The 14,824-nt window shown below is 47.2% G+C and overlaps 1 protein-coding gene across 3 annotated transcripts in view; it reads right to left on the bottom strand.

Moving 5' to 3' along the window:
* ARHGEF4 (Rho guanine nucleotide exchange factor 4) overlaps positions 1-9,993 on the bottom strand; it is a 240,455-nt gene extending 230,462 nt beyond the window's left edge. For all 3 annotated transcript variants that reach the window (XM_036235975.1, XM_016125237.2, XM_016125255.2), the window contains exon 1: positions 9,914-9,993. In XM_036235975.1, the coding sequence (XP_036091868.1) occupies positions 9,914-9,952 (39 nt within the window). In that variant the 5' untranslated portion in view covers positions 9,953-9,993. The remainder of the gene's footprint in view (positions 1-9,913) is intronic.
* Between the last annotated feature and the right edge of the window lie 4,831 nt (positions 9,994-14,824).

A 14,824-nucleotide genomic window follows, 5' to 3' on the forward strand; every position in this document is an offset into this window, starting at 1 on the left:
AGACATAGAGACCGAAGATTTGGATGATTAAGTCACACCAAATTTGCACACAAAAATCATAGGATCCTGTGGTGTCCCCAAATCTGCTGTGGTGGCGAAACCTCCTCTGTCTTACAGCTCGCCCCCCACCCTTTCATATATGAGGTTTCTTACATCTCCAATAGCTTCTCTGGGTTCAGGCATTCATATTCTGAGCAAAAGTAGGTCTTATCTGGCTTAGGAACTGAACAGGATGCAAATGACCTGCAGTGATGGGCAAAGCCATATTCTTGGATGGGGAGGGGAGAACCACTGGCTTTTGGAGGATAGAGCTGGCTGAGGTGAGGGAAGGGGTGAGGCTGGAGAGGGCCATGGGGGCACCAACTGTATGGGACTCAGCAATTCAGGAGTATACACAGGGCTCACAACAGAATCACCCAGGGTTTTTCCCAAAGTACCCTCTTGAGAATTAAGTCACTGGGGCCAGAGGGACCTGGGGATGTTTTTGTGGATAAAGTTTGCAGGGCTTTAGATATGCATCCTATTCATTTCAAGATGAAGAATGGTCAAGAAAGACAGCAGCAGCCAGGATATGCAGGAGCTATATTGGCCCTTGTGTCCTCTTGTGGAACATGAATGTCACAGAACATTCATCAGGCAAGGCTACTCTGGGACCATGATGTAGGCAAAAAAGAATGACCCCTCTCTGTGTTCATTGCTGGGCACACACAGAACATGAACTCTGTCCAGACCACAAAGACAAAACACTCCCATGCTGGCTAGCTACTCTGAGCAATGGCTGCTGCTTTACCAATCCCAAGCCAGCCTCAGACTAGTCGTCCTTCCTTCTTGAGTAAGATTTATCGAATCACTCAATCATTGAATTTCCCCTGAGTCCTGACGATATCCTTCGTTCCTTAAATCTCCCCAAACCTACTTCACCAGGTCCAAATCCTAAAACAAGTCCTTTCTAGCACCATCTCATGGAATTGTAAGGAGGCATTTACACACTCCCAGGAGCCTACACTTAAAATGAGCTGACTCAGGTATGGAGGCCTCGGATGGACAAACCTGCAGAATAGCACAGTACCAGGCTCTAGGCTCCCCACAGCATCAGCCAGGAATGACACACTATAGATGATATATGGACATACTTTTCCTAAGGATGTCTCATGCTGAGCACTCAACGGAGCACTCAGCTGGAATCCAGATCACCTCATCTCTATTTTTGATGGGGCCACCACCTCGCTGTCCTCTGAAGCCCCATTGACCATCCTAGTCTCTATGCCTGTGACCCAGGAAGGGGGTGGAGAAAGCAAGGAACTTGTTTTCAGAGCAGCAGGAGCATTTTCGGAGGCTCTGGACAAGAGACTTACCAGAAACAACCTGGTTCTACTCACATATGATTGACAAGTGGTAAAATAAACACATTGAAGTACAACTTTATGGCTTCTGACATATGTATACACTTTGAAACTCTCACTACAGTAAAGATAATGAACATCTCCACTACCTCATGTCCCTTTGTCATTCCACTCTCCTGTCCCTACCTGCCCCTCACTCTGTCCCTAAGCACCACTGATGAGCCGTTACTACAAATTCATTAGTTTTGTCTAGAATTTTAGATAAATTCAATCGTACAGCACATTAGCTTCTCTCATTCAGCCTATTTCTCTGAAGATTCATCCAGGTTAGTAGATATATCAGCAGTTCCTTTCTCTCTACTGTTGAGAAGTGTTCCATGGCATGGATGCACCACCGTTTAGTTCCCATTCATCTCACAGGCCTCATTCTTCATATAGAGAAAAACTGCTTCCCCAAGACTCATTGGTTGTATCAACTATTCTGAGGTGAGTTCCTAGCAGTCAACACTCTTCTGTTAAAAACACAATTTGTACCTATATCAGGAACCATAACCAAGAGCATCAGTGTATGTAGAACCCTCATTTGGCACAGAATCAGGAAATTGGTTCAAATCCACTGATAATAAGAAAAAATATTTGCTGCGGGGAAAGGAAAAATAGAGATGGGGAAAGAAAGATAACTAATAGCTGTGAGTTCTGACTGTAATTTACATGCTTTTCCATGTTTTTATTATCCCATTTAACTTTCACAACACCCTGGGGAGTGGAGGGTTCAAGTGAAGGTCCCTGAGAGTGCTGAGCTCCATGGGAGAGCTGGTCTACACTGGAGCTTCCAGGGCCCATCACCACTGTAAAAGGACCCTGAGAAGAGGGGCAGGCACCACAGCAGGGCAGCTTCTGGATCCAGGCCTTGCTTCAAGAAGATCACTTCTTAAGCCCAGGAAATCTTTCACTTGTGGGCAAAAAGCTGTTGAAGAAAGACCAATCCACCTATTTGGTACAAACATGGTGCAGGCAGCACCATGGTCTACAGTGCAGTGCTTCTCAGCTCAGATGCTGGAGTCATCTGGGAGCCTGGAAACCAGTATTTGGACCCAACCCTAAATTCTGACCCACTTGGTTTGGGTGTAGTTGGTGATTCTGATATACAGCTGCAGCTGAGGAGCACTGCAGCCTTGGGTAACCTGGGGTGCAGGGCCCTGGCTGTACTGGCCTGGAGCCCTGGAGGAGGAAGCCATCCATTGACCTGTTGCTTGGGCTTCATAGTTATACTCTTGTACTTTATTTGACCAAATGCTACTGAGCACTGCTCCATCCAGGTCCTGAATGTCAAGATGAATTGGACACCCTCCTACCTGTAAGACACTCTCAGGCTCTTAGCCAGGCAGGAGGCAAATCAAATGACAGCTTCCTGTGCTGGTTTCTTCTTCTTGAGGGGTGACAAAGACTCAGCCATTCTCTCTTCCCCTTCCTGCCCCACACCAGTACCACCATAGAGATCAAGTGCATAGAAGGAGTAAAGAGTTTCTCTAATTGTTTCTTTTATCTCATTTCCTGTTTGTGCTAATTTGTTCACTGTATGTTTGACTTTTAAGTTATATAATATATGACACACAAAAGCAGATAAATTTATAGATGTTATGAAATATAATAAAACAAACACCTGTGAATCGATCTCTCAACAGTAAATATGGCTGAGTTTTGAATTAATACATTCATTAATTATTAAGTACCATAGAAGCTGTGTTTTCATCCTGCTGTGGGATTTTCATACGATATATGTGGGATATGAAATAATTTGTTTGTATGTCAGTAAGCAGACCCTCATTTAAATGAACATGTGTGTAGAGGAGTGAGAGATAAGCCAGTATGCTCCTATGACTGAAGGAAGCTGAGCTGCAAAGACAACATAGAGAAGGGACCCAAGGGGAGGGAAGAAGACATCAAGGAAAACTTCCTGGAGGAAGCGACACTGCATCCTAAAAGAGAAATGGGTCAGGAAACCTACAGAAGGCTGATGGAGTGAGGAAGCACCCCAAGGCAGAACAGCCTGTGAGTAAGGAAGTACCTCCCAACCCCGTGACCTGTGATCCATGACTCACACAGGGCTGCAGGGCCTCACAGACTGTGCCAAATCCACCTCCCAAAGGGCTCAGACTGAAGACCCAGGAAGGTCCAGGAGCCAGGCATGGGGCCAGAATGGTCAATATCATTTAAACCTTATGGCCTTACAATTGGCAAGGGAGAGACCATCAGTTTCAGAGATGAAGAAACCACAAAAGGGCTTCTGCTGAATAGAGCACTTCTCATGAGCCGGAGCAAGAGCATGGAGACACTGCCCAGTTTCCCCAGTAGGTGAGGCAAACAAAACATGTGGGATCGGCAAACCTTCCACGGGCCCATGAATGAATTCCAACTGAGCACCTTCCTAGGGTTGTAAGCAGTGGCTGGAGTCTCAGCAAGCAGTAGGGGCTGCTCTCACTAGCCAATGTCTGGGGCCCACCCCAACCCCAGGACTGAGCCTAGCCCAAGTCTGGAGAGAAGGCTGCAGAGGTCTATGTCTCTAGAATCATCAGCCAGTCTGCACAGGCCCCCAGGACTAAGGATCCTCTGGGGTTCTGACCTGGCCTAGGTCTTGTCCCTGCCAGTTAATTCTCTCTAGGGTTCAGTGCACATTTACCAAGACATACTCTGATCCAAGACCCAGCCCTGCTCTTTTACAGCCCACAGCCTAGAGGGAGAGAACAGGACCCAGATTATGAGGTGCTTGAGAAATGTGTATTGAACAGCTAGATGGAGACAACCTGACAAGGTCAGGGGAGACTCCAAGTTGACACAGCAGAGACAGTAAGGGTCTAGTGTAAAAGCTAAAGTGGTGGCCATGCCCAGGGGCCACTAGCCTCTGGTCACAACTAAGGCTTGTGAAGAGTAATGCTGAAGAGAAGGCCCAAAAGCTGGGAGAAAGCAGCATGAGCATCTGAGCAGCAACCTGGCCCAAGGATGGTAGAGTCAATGGTGGTCAGGAGATAGCAGCCCTGGGAGGTACTGAGGGTCCCTTAGTAGGCAGCCGACTCCCATATCTGGTCGATCCTGCCCACTCTGCCATTTTCTCTCTCTGTCACCCAGGGGGACCAGCCTCTCCAAGACCTTTCACAGGGCAGAGTCTCAGTGGCCTCAAGTCCCTGCTGCCACCTTTACACAGAAGAGCTCAAAACTGTAGGTGACCCCCTAGTAAATGCCCTCAGGAACCTGGGGTTTACACCCTTGCCCCAGTGATTTCTGGTGGGACTTTTCCTCAATTGCATGCCCATGCAGGGCTATTTTGTGCTTTCCTACCCAGCATCTGAAGAGCACTCCTAATTGGGGGGAGAAGGGGATCCCAAGATAATTGAGAAACTGGGTCCCACTCATCTTAATAGAAAGGGAGCAGATATTCCTCTTTCCACCCCAGAGAGAAGCTCTGAGAAGAACTGTGGGAAAAAGACCTCAACATCTACAAGAAGGAGCTGGAGAGCAATCTCGGTAAGGAGCAGCAGAGCTGAAGGCTCAGAAGCCACCCCTGCCACCAGGGGCATCTTAGACAGCTGGCATCTTATTCAGGACCTACTGTCTCCATCCCTCTTAATTTCTGCCCGGGCTAGGTCCTGTGAACTACCTCCACATCCTGCCAGGACGGTTATTGTTTTTCACTAAACTGGAGTCCATTTCTGTCTTTTGCAACCAAGAATCTTCACTAGTAAAGAAATTGGTACCAAGATGATTATAGATACAGAACCTTCAGGAAAGAGATTGGGAGTATCTGTGTTGGTTAATCCACCTAGTTGATGCCAAAGGCAGTGAAAATATGCTGTGAATTAGGTTATGAAACTCTGGTGTCTCACTGTGTGCATCCCTAATTAAGTCAGCAATGGCCAAGTGTCTACTAGAGGCTTTTGGGAAAAACCGACTCTTGCTACAAAACCTGAATGAAAGACATAAAGAATTCTAGTACTATGGGGTGAACTTCCTGCTCCTAATCACCCTGGCCAGCTTAAAGACAGAGAGTAACCAACTCGAATCCCCAACCTCCTAGGGCTTCTCTATAACTATACTGCACACAGAGTGTCTCTTTTCTCCCATGGCCACAGGCCTGAAATAGCCCAGAACTAAAAGCAGTCTGATTCAACCAGCCTATGGATGGTGAATTGTAAAGTTAGCCAAAGAGATTGCTTCCCTGCTCCCTGAGTGAAAGAGTATCATTTAGGAAGGACTCTTGCTTTAGGAATGGAAGTCACAAATCCCCTCAGCCCTTGTTCCTCTCTCACCTTGCTCTGTAAAGGCCATTTCTCCTCATGCCCATCCCACCTAGCACCCACCCTGCCTCCAGAAGAGAAATTAGTCATATCTCAGCATGGCCATGGGAAACAATTACAAAAGCAAACCATGCAGGAAAAGGCTCACATTTCAGAAAAATTATGACTTTGCCAATATGTACTGACAAAAACCTAGGGAAATGGGTGGAAATAGATCCTGAGAACATCTGACCAAGGAGAGAAGAACATCTGTGTCAGGATGAATGTCTCCATCTGAGTGCACTCATCCATTCTGGAGTCAGCATGCCAGCTCCAACAGCCAGGGTGTGTTCCAATAGAGACCTATCTGTTGGCTGACTGAAATCTCAGCTTAGTATTGACCCCCCACAAAATGAAACTGAAAAGTCAGAAATTCCTTAAAGGAATCCAAATATCTGAAGGGATAGAGTATGGAGTAGATTTACAAGGAGAATGTCAACATCTTGGAAAACTACTATAAACACTGTTCTCTATCAGCTGGAGATGCCGATGAGAGAATCTAGCTTACTTTCATGGGAATTCTACAGATGAGGATTCTACAGCTGGCATGATGAAGAATGAGAAGAAGCACTTAGTGCCAGAAGTCAGAATGGTATTGGAATGTCCTGATACCAGGGATTCTTTGGCATTGACTAATAGATCATGGAGCTGCCAGGACTGACAGACAGGCAACCCAATTGGACTTGTATAATACTGACAATGTAAAAAAAAAATTTTCTTAACTAGGCAGAGGGTTCCATGAGTACCTAGAATATTGTCTATCTTAGAGCAGATATTCAATAAATATTCACTGATTAAACGTCATTGAATTTTGCCTAATTCCTAGGTTTGGGTCAATAGACTCAAAGCTCTGGGAAGCTAGTTACTTGCAATATCATCCTAAGCATGTACTGTGAATCTTCTGAAGGCTCCTATACAGAAAAATACCTAGATCTATCAGAAATTATTGAACACCAATTCTGAGCTCACATTAATTCCTGGTGGCTCAGGGTGTAACTACAGCCCCACAACAAGAAGTGAGGGCCTATGGAAGGTAGGAGGCATGTTAGGTCATAAATGAATCCTTGCCACGTGTCCGCTTCATGGTAGCCCGTTAGGATCCTGAATCTCTCCTAGGGTGATTTTCCCAAGTCCCAAATGTTCAGTTGACAAAGACACACTCAGTTCCTGATAGAAACTCCACTCCGGTTCCTTCATCCATGACATGTGGTAGGAAATACTAACCTCTGGAATGCCCTTTCCTCTCCAAAATAGGGAATCATAAGCAATACTTCACCTCTGGTGGCTAAGAAATCACCAAATGAGGAGTAGAAATCATAATTGCATCCCTATTCAACTTCCTAGCTTGGTCGGTGCAGAATATGCAGGCTTCGAAGGATATTATAGAACTGTTTCAGATTCAGTCATAAAGACTCTCCTATGCTGTCCTACATGTGATCTCTTTACTGAAATAAATCCATTATGGTCCTTAGCCATTGATTTGGTGAAAATTATGTCTGTGTGCCCCTGTGTATATGTATTTGCCTGTGTGTGCCTATTTGTGCATATATGTGGATTTGCATGTGTGTGCTCATGTGTGCTTCTTGTCTCCATATTCAAGGATCAGTAGAAGTAGGTTGCTTTCCCTATGAGAGTGACAGCAGCATAATTTCAGCACCTTGCCTCAGAGCTTTACCATATCATTAATTCAGTGCCATAATTTAGTTAACAGAGATCTTGATCTTTCTATTCCAAAGGACCTCATGCTGGTCTACTGGGTCAGACTGATAGGACTTGGAGAACAACGAGTAACAAGGAGGTACCTTAAAGGTGTACCAGAGTGTGGGACATAAATTCCATAAAAATAGAAGGAATTTCCACTTTCAGTGAGGGATCCAGGCAGGCACAGAGGGGTTCAGTTTTCTGGAGCATTTTGTTATAGCCCCTTGAAAATGACAGGCATGATGCTGGCCCTTGCCCCCTACCACCAAGAAAAATGTACAATGCTGGGTGGGCCTCTGGATTTTTGAAGCAATGTGTTTCTCCAACTCATTTGCTGGGTGATCCAAAGGCCCCGTGACCCATGTAAGTGCAAGCTCTCCGATCCACCTGCACTGCGAGGGGCTCTGTCACACAGCCATCATACTCCATGGACCCCACAGTGTCCAGAGTGCCCACAGCAGAGCTGGAAGCTGTGTAAAGTCTGCAGTAAGTCCCAACAGAAGTCTTGCCTGGAGCCCGAGGTTTAAGGGACACTCTTGCTCCTGGGCCTTGGTGGAGACTGTCTCTGCTATCAGAGTCTGACTGTGGGACCTCAGCAATCTGTTTCCTAGGATGAAGCAGTGTTCTTGACCCACTAAGCAACCAAGTCAGGCACCCATCACCAAGTGGTCAGTACAAGGCCAGGCCCAGGAGAGGTAAGAAGATGACTTAAGCAGGTGGCTCCCATCACTTTTCACACTTATGACCTGTGTTTATAGGTGGCTTTGCAAAATGTACCTGCATAGCCAGAGTGAACTGCCATGGCATTCAGGACTCCTCTCAAGGCTGGCCCTGAAGGACAACAGAAAAGATTTTCTGAGAGGCACATCTGATCATCCCTGTGATGTGCAGGAAAGAGACTTGAGGTAGCTCAGAACCTCCAGGGCCCAGAGCGTAGACACTAGGGTTTGGGGACAAGGATTGGGTAGAAAGGCTTCTCAGAACAGGTCAAAATGTGAAGACAGTGTGTTTTGTGGGACTACTTGCCAAAGGCCCACTTCCAAGGAGACTCTCAGTCAGAGGCAGGCAAGGTGGCTGCCCTGGGATGTCCAGTGACTGCTTCCCCAGCCACATCACACCTGCTTGCTCCATGAGCTCCCGAGGCCAGTGGGTGGCTCAGATTCTGTCCAACTGACTCCTCCTCACCCAGGTGACATGCTGTCACCACTGCCACGAACGGGGAAGGACCAAGGTCCCACGGTCACCACTCTCTAAACACACATACATTTTATAATAAGATCTTCACACCCACGATGAAAAATGTGGAATTAACATTCACATTTTTCCAATGGGAAAACAAAGACCAAAGTGATAAGCGATTGTTCCAAAACTGTATAGCTTGTCAGTGACAGAATCAGAATTCAAAGGTGGGGTGGTCTGTGTGCTCAGAGTTGCAGCTCTGGACACCATCCAAGCTCCAGTGTTTTTTAAAGGCATCTTCTGTACTAATAGGTGTAAGTTTCTCAAAGGTTCCATCCCTCTCCCCTCCTGATGTTTGCACAAACATAATTTTCCTAGAGGTATGAACTGATTCACCGGCTGCTCTTCCAGACCCGCTGAGGAACAGGCTCAAGGCAGGGTTCCTGTAAGTTTAGCCGCGGGTCATCTGGTTTCTTGCTGTTTGCCCCAGAGCTCTTAGGGCCAGATAACTCTACCCCCACCCTTCAATCTGCACCTCTAGGTGGCCTCGCAGCCAAGAAGAGCAGCTCCTCCCACCATGGACAGCACCGCTCGTGGCTGCCCACTCCTGGGCGTGTTGCTCTGCCAGCACTTCCCTGCCTCTCTTGTAATGCAGTAGGTGTCTCAGTCAGAGCACCATGCCTCCCACTCGCACTTCCGCACTGCTTACCTGGAGAGGTGAAGCTTGACAATCCGCAGCTGGTCACCCCTCTGACAGTCCTCTGGAGCCCACTGCTCACTTTGGGGCCCCGCTCACAAACAAGGGAGATAGAGATGCCCCGGAGAAGGGTCCCCATAGCTGCTGTGAGCAGTCTGGGAATTAGGGTCTGGGGAGGAGGATCATCTCGCGCAGAAGTCTAAAATTCCTCAGGTTCCTGTTCCCTTCCCACGCTTATACTCCCCTTATATAAAACGATACGCCAAGCCCGTCGTACTCTCCCTCAGGTAATAGCCCGGGTAATAACAATATCAAGCACTCTCGGGCAACCTACTGGGCCAGACACAAGCCGTCTTTCCCGGAACCCGCCTCCTGAGCGGAGGTGCCAAGGCTGCCGAGCGACCTGCCTGCCTAGGACGTGCAGGTGCCGGGGAGGCCATGCTCTGGGCGGCCGCCTCGCGGAAAGCTGCCCCTTGGCTGCTGTCCAGCTTCCTCCGACGCCACATCTCTCCTTCCACGCTTCGGGGCGGCCTCACTCGCAGTCTCCCAGTGCTCACGTCGGGAAGCTAGAGGGTGAATGGTCAGGGAGCTCTTAGGGTGACCCCACTAACTCGGGGACCAGCGGTTGCCGGGACGCTGCGGGGCACGATGCCCTCTCTTACCTGGAAGAAGCTCCGGAGGAACTGCATGACGCTGAGCATGGCGGCTGGCGGGGCGCAGAGACAGGCGCCAAGCCTCCGGGACAGGGAGCCGCGCTGCCGAGCCCAGGCTCCTAGAGCGCCGCCCTGGGCCGCCCTGCGCCCGCCCTGGCCGCCGAGATGCCCCGCCTCCCCGCACGCGGCCACTCTGGGCACGTGTGGATCTCTAGGGACCCGCCCAGACATCAGGGCTTGGGCCACCCGCGAAACCGGAGACTCACAGACACCCTGGAGCCGTGCACGGACACGATCCCAGAGAGCCGCCGTCTCGCGCGCGTTCGAGGCGGACTGAGTCTAGAAGTGCTAAGAGAGGACAAGTGAACTCGCGCCTTGTGCACTTGCACGCATAGCACACACGAGTGCATCGCCATCCCACGCAGCGCGGGTTCCTCTGTACCCTCCTCTGGCAATGCTGCTTCTGTTTATTTTCAGTGGAGGAGTAGAATCCCTTTCTCCCTGAGAACTTTGCTTTTCAACCCTCATTTACCAGTTGAGAAAACTGAAATCCAGAAGTTCAGCAACCCCTAGGACCTAGTTATTTGTCCAGAACTCACTCTTGCTTTACCACTGGTATGTTCCTGTAGACAAGAATGTAAGTGAATTGTCCCTCAGGTGGAGGAGAGTTGTTTTCTAGTAAGGGATTTCGACCAAAGTTCATTGCCACTAATCCAATGCCACCAGAAACCTCTAATTTGGGGTGCAGTGAAGAGAAGAGACTTTATTTAGTGATAGCTCAACTGTGATATTAGCTCTGCTGTGGAACAGCTCAGGCGTGAGACAGTTAAATCAAAGCAGTTTGGGCAAGGAAGCTCTGGTGAAATGGTTCTGGCATTACAGCTCCAGTGTTGTAGCTCCAGTTTCCCTGCAGTTGCAGCTTTAGCTCTAGAATTGTAGCTCCAGTGTTGTAGCTGCAGCCAGGAAAAATCAGTATCCCATGGACACTGAAGTATGTTTGTTGAGGCACAGATGAAGCTGGATTATATAGAGGCATACCAGCTCCCAGTCCCTGATTAGTCCATTGTTGTGCAAATAAAGACTCCAAATCTTCATAGTTTGATTGGTCCAAATAGCACCATACTGATTGGTTGGCATGGAGCCACTCTGATTGGTCAGTAAAGATGCAAATGAGGATATAGCTGTGCAACTCTGATTGATCAGGGAAAGTCTCAGTGCTATTGGTCAAATTTTGATCCTTGGAACTCTAAATGGCAGGAGCACAGTGCAGGAGGTTTGGCAGCCCCATCAGCGGCTTTCTCTTAAAATGCAGTGTGTGTGGAGCCTCTGTAAACAATGGCTCCTAGACTTTGGTTATGAATCTGAGCCCAATTAACCAAAAGGAGTCCTTTTGGTTAATTCTTCTCAGGGTCAGTGGGACAAAGGGAAGTTCCAGCTGTTTTCTTTGTGGGATTAAACAGATGGATGAGGTCTTCTAAGTAGACACTCCTGCTAGCCACTAGGGCCCAACATTTTTATGGGCCAACTAAAATATTTTAATTTTTATTTCTTTGAAAATCAAAACCAAAAAACCCAAGTATAATAATAATAATAAAGCCAGCCTGGATTATGCTCATCTTTATACAAACACAGTTATAAAAAGATGATTTTAAAATACATATTTTATGCCAGAAGGGGCCCCTGAAGGAAAAATCCCCTGGGTCCATGGGTATTGTACTATAGTCCTGCTCCAAGCCCCCCTTTCTGGATCAGAGTTTCATGGGGGTTTAGCATCTCCCCAGACTAGCTTGGCACACCACTGCCCCGCCTGTATCCATTTCCCAGTTTCTCGCCCTCTTGAATGCTATTCCTAGTAGAATATTTTTCCTTCAAATCCAACCTACTGCTTCTTCTCCCCAGGCCCTCAGAGCAGCCAGGCAAAAAGCCTGAGAGGTAAATGCTTAGAGTTGTGTAGTCTGGGAGCAGTAGAAGCAGCTATAAGGTCATCTGGAAGACGCATCCCCAACTCCATTCTCTGTTGCCCTTACTAGAAGCACATCCCTAAGGCTCATGGCAGTGGGAAGGAAGGCATGAGATTTGCATTTGGACAGCTGGCTGCACATGATTTGTGTAATTTTTGTCTCCCCTCTAAACCCATTTCTTTAACATAGAGAGGAAGACCTGCTTGATGGGATTGCTGTGGAGATTTAAGGAAAAATTAAACTTCACTGATGCTCAGCAAATGTTAATTCTCTCTTCTCTAAAGTGGCAAAGCCCCAGGGGAGTCCAGTTAATATACAGAAATCTCTAACCACAGAGTCCATAGTTATCTGGACTTCTTCATGTAACAAGTAGAGGAGGCCCTGGACCACAATTCTCAGATTTGAGCATCAGAACACCTGAAGAATGTATGAGAGCACAGGCTGCAAGGCCTGCCCCACCCGAGATTCTGGTTAGGCCAAGGTTGGGCCAGATTTCTTGCATTTTAACACGTTTCCAAAGTGACATGGCTGCTGCCTGTCCTGGAACCACATTCAGAGAACCCTTGTCCAGGTAGCAGAGCCCAAGCCAGCCTCATGGCTTAGAGTGGGGCAGACCCCAGATTAGAGAATAATCATCATAAAGGCTCAATCTGCCAAGCATCTACTGTGTCCCAACCCTGGATGAGAGCCTTGCCAAGCTTATGCCATTTCAACTTTCAGCAGTCTTGGGAAAAATTGAATGCTCAAGGGGAAACGAGTCAAATATAGTCTTATATCTGAGATTTCCTTCTGGAGAAAGTGATTTTAGGAGAACTCAAGTGCCTCGTAGAGTTAAAGCTATCCTCTCTCTTATGTTATTAAAAGATAAAAAGAAAAAAGATCAGTGGTCGCCAGGAGTTAGAAGCAAGGGAGGAATGAAGAGCACAGAGGATTTCTAGGGCAGTGAAAATACTGTATATGATATTGTAATGGTGAGTACATGTTATTGTGCATTTGTCAAAATCCATAGAATGTACACCACCAAGAATATAATATAAACAAGAATTGATATAAACTATGGACTACAAGTACCTCAACATAGGTTTATCAATTATAATAAATGTGTCACCCTGGTGGGGCATATTGATAATGGGTGAGGCTATGCATGTGGAGGCAGGGGAAATATGGGAAATATATGTACTTTCCTCTCGGTTTTGTTGTGAACCTAAAACTGCTCTAAAAATAGTGTATTTGAAAAACAAAGGGAAAAAGCAAGCCTGTTAGATTTGCAAGATTTGCACAACAGGGTTTCTAATCAGCTAAGTTCACTGTATTTAAATTCTATGATCCTGAATTCAAGTCTGTCACATACTGTAAGTAAGCAGGTTTGGCAACTCAAGTGTGTGTGGTCAGAGAGAAAACACTGCACAGATACCAAGAGGCCCTACGATGGCAAGAAGGGAATGGGCTCAGACAGATAGACAGGGTTCACAGGACTCTGAGCTGACCTCACTGGAGATCTTCCCTCACTCACTTTACATCTGTTCTGAGTCCCCGCATACATATATGTATGGACCTATGCCACCAGCCAAGGTCTGGATCACAAAGGACAGAAACTTCCTCTTATGGCTAATTTGGCAGAATGGGGTGACAGTTTAAATGAGCATGGAGGAGGTCACCAAATTCCTAGGATGTAGAGGGATGCTGATTCAGGGAACAGACAGAAACTAGGAGAGGCGCTGAGGCAGCCAAGATTCTGCAAGAGAAACTGCTCATTTGGAGAAGCTACTGTTGGTGCCTCTCCCATAATGCACTGCAGCCCCAAACACTTGCATTTTGTTCCAAGCCTCTGACCTCTGCCAGCTACCCCAGCGGCTTTGGGCATGAATCATCTTTCAAGATGTAAAGTCCAGGGCTGCCTATCTCCCATCATATGCCTGTTCCAGGGAGCTGAGATTGAGGAAGAGATGAGCCTGCAGCCTTCTTAGTAAAAAAACCACCTGTGTACATTGCTGCCACCAAATGGGGGACAAATCATGAACACATTGGAAACAGAATTTGAAAGAGCTCCTCAGGCTGGAAAGCTAAGCTGACACCAACTGTCATTCTCTGGAGTGAATGTGAAATGCTGAACTGAGATCAAATGATCTCTGACATATGGCAGGTCTGCAGAGTCAGCTCAAATAGCCAGGGAGGTGGTCATCCACGGATGGATTCGGCAATGTCAGTGTCCCCTCTTAGCCAGACCCTGGAAGTAGACAGTGCCCAGGAGACTGGCTCCCCTGCCTCTGTCACCTTGACTTTCTCATGCCCAAATCCATAAGTCAGATTTCCATGGGGACTTGAGACAATCTGAAATGCTTTCCCAGAGACTTCCATACTGAATCGGAATCTTGAAATGATGGTGTGTAGAAAGCACAAAAAGGAATTCAGGAAGCCCAGAGGAGACCACTCTGACTTCCTCCAGGGACTAGCAAGACAAAGGAAGCAGGCACAGTCTGCTCAGTGCTTAGAGTCATGAGGGCAGCCAGAATAGACGTTGATGTTGTCAATGGTCACTGGTGGCAATTCAGCACCAACAGGAATCCCCAATTTGGGGTGTGGTGCAAAAGAAAACTTGATTCAGTGAGAACAACTAAATTGTGAAATAGCACTGCTGCGAAAACAGCATGACTGTGGAACAGCTCAATTATGGAGCAGGACAGCTGAGAAATAGTTCTGCTGTAAGGTGACCCTCAGGCTAGTATTTCCACTCCACTCCTGCAAAACTGCTTTAGTGTTGGCTAAAGAAACACAGCCTTCAGTCATTGATTGAAAGGGAAAGTACAACCACCAGAGAGCTTGTATGGGAGCTAACATATATAGAGAGAAGTCTCTGCCCCTGGTCCCTGATTGGTCTGTCTTTATGCAATTAAGGACTCCAAAAACTCACAGTTTGATTGGTCCAAAAGGTACTGTTCTGATTGGTTATAATGGAACT

Source organism: Rousettus aegyptiacus, unplaced genomic scaffold (assembly GCF_014176215.1).
Source record: "Rousettus aegyptiacus isolate mRouAeg1 unplaced genomic scaffold, mRouAeg1.p scaffold_m13_p_2, whole genome shotgun sequence".
Taxonomy (NCBI): domain Eukaryota; kingdom Metazoa; phylum Chordata; class Mammalia; order Chiroptera; family Pteropodidae; genus Rousettus; species Rousettus aegyptiacus.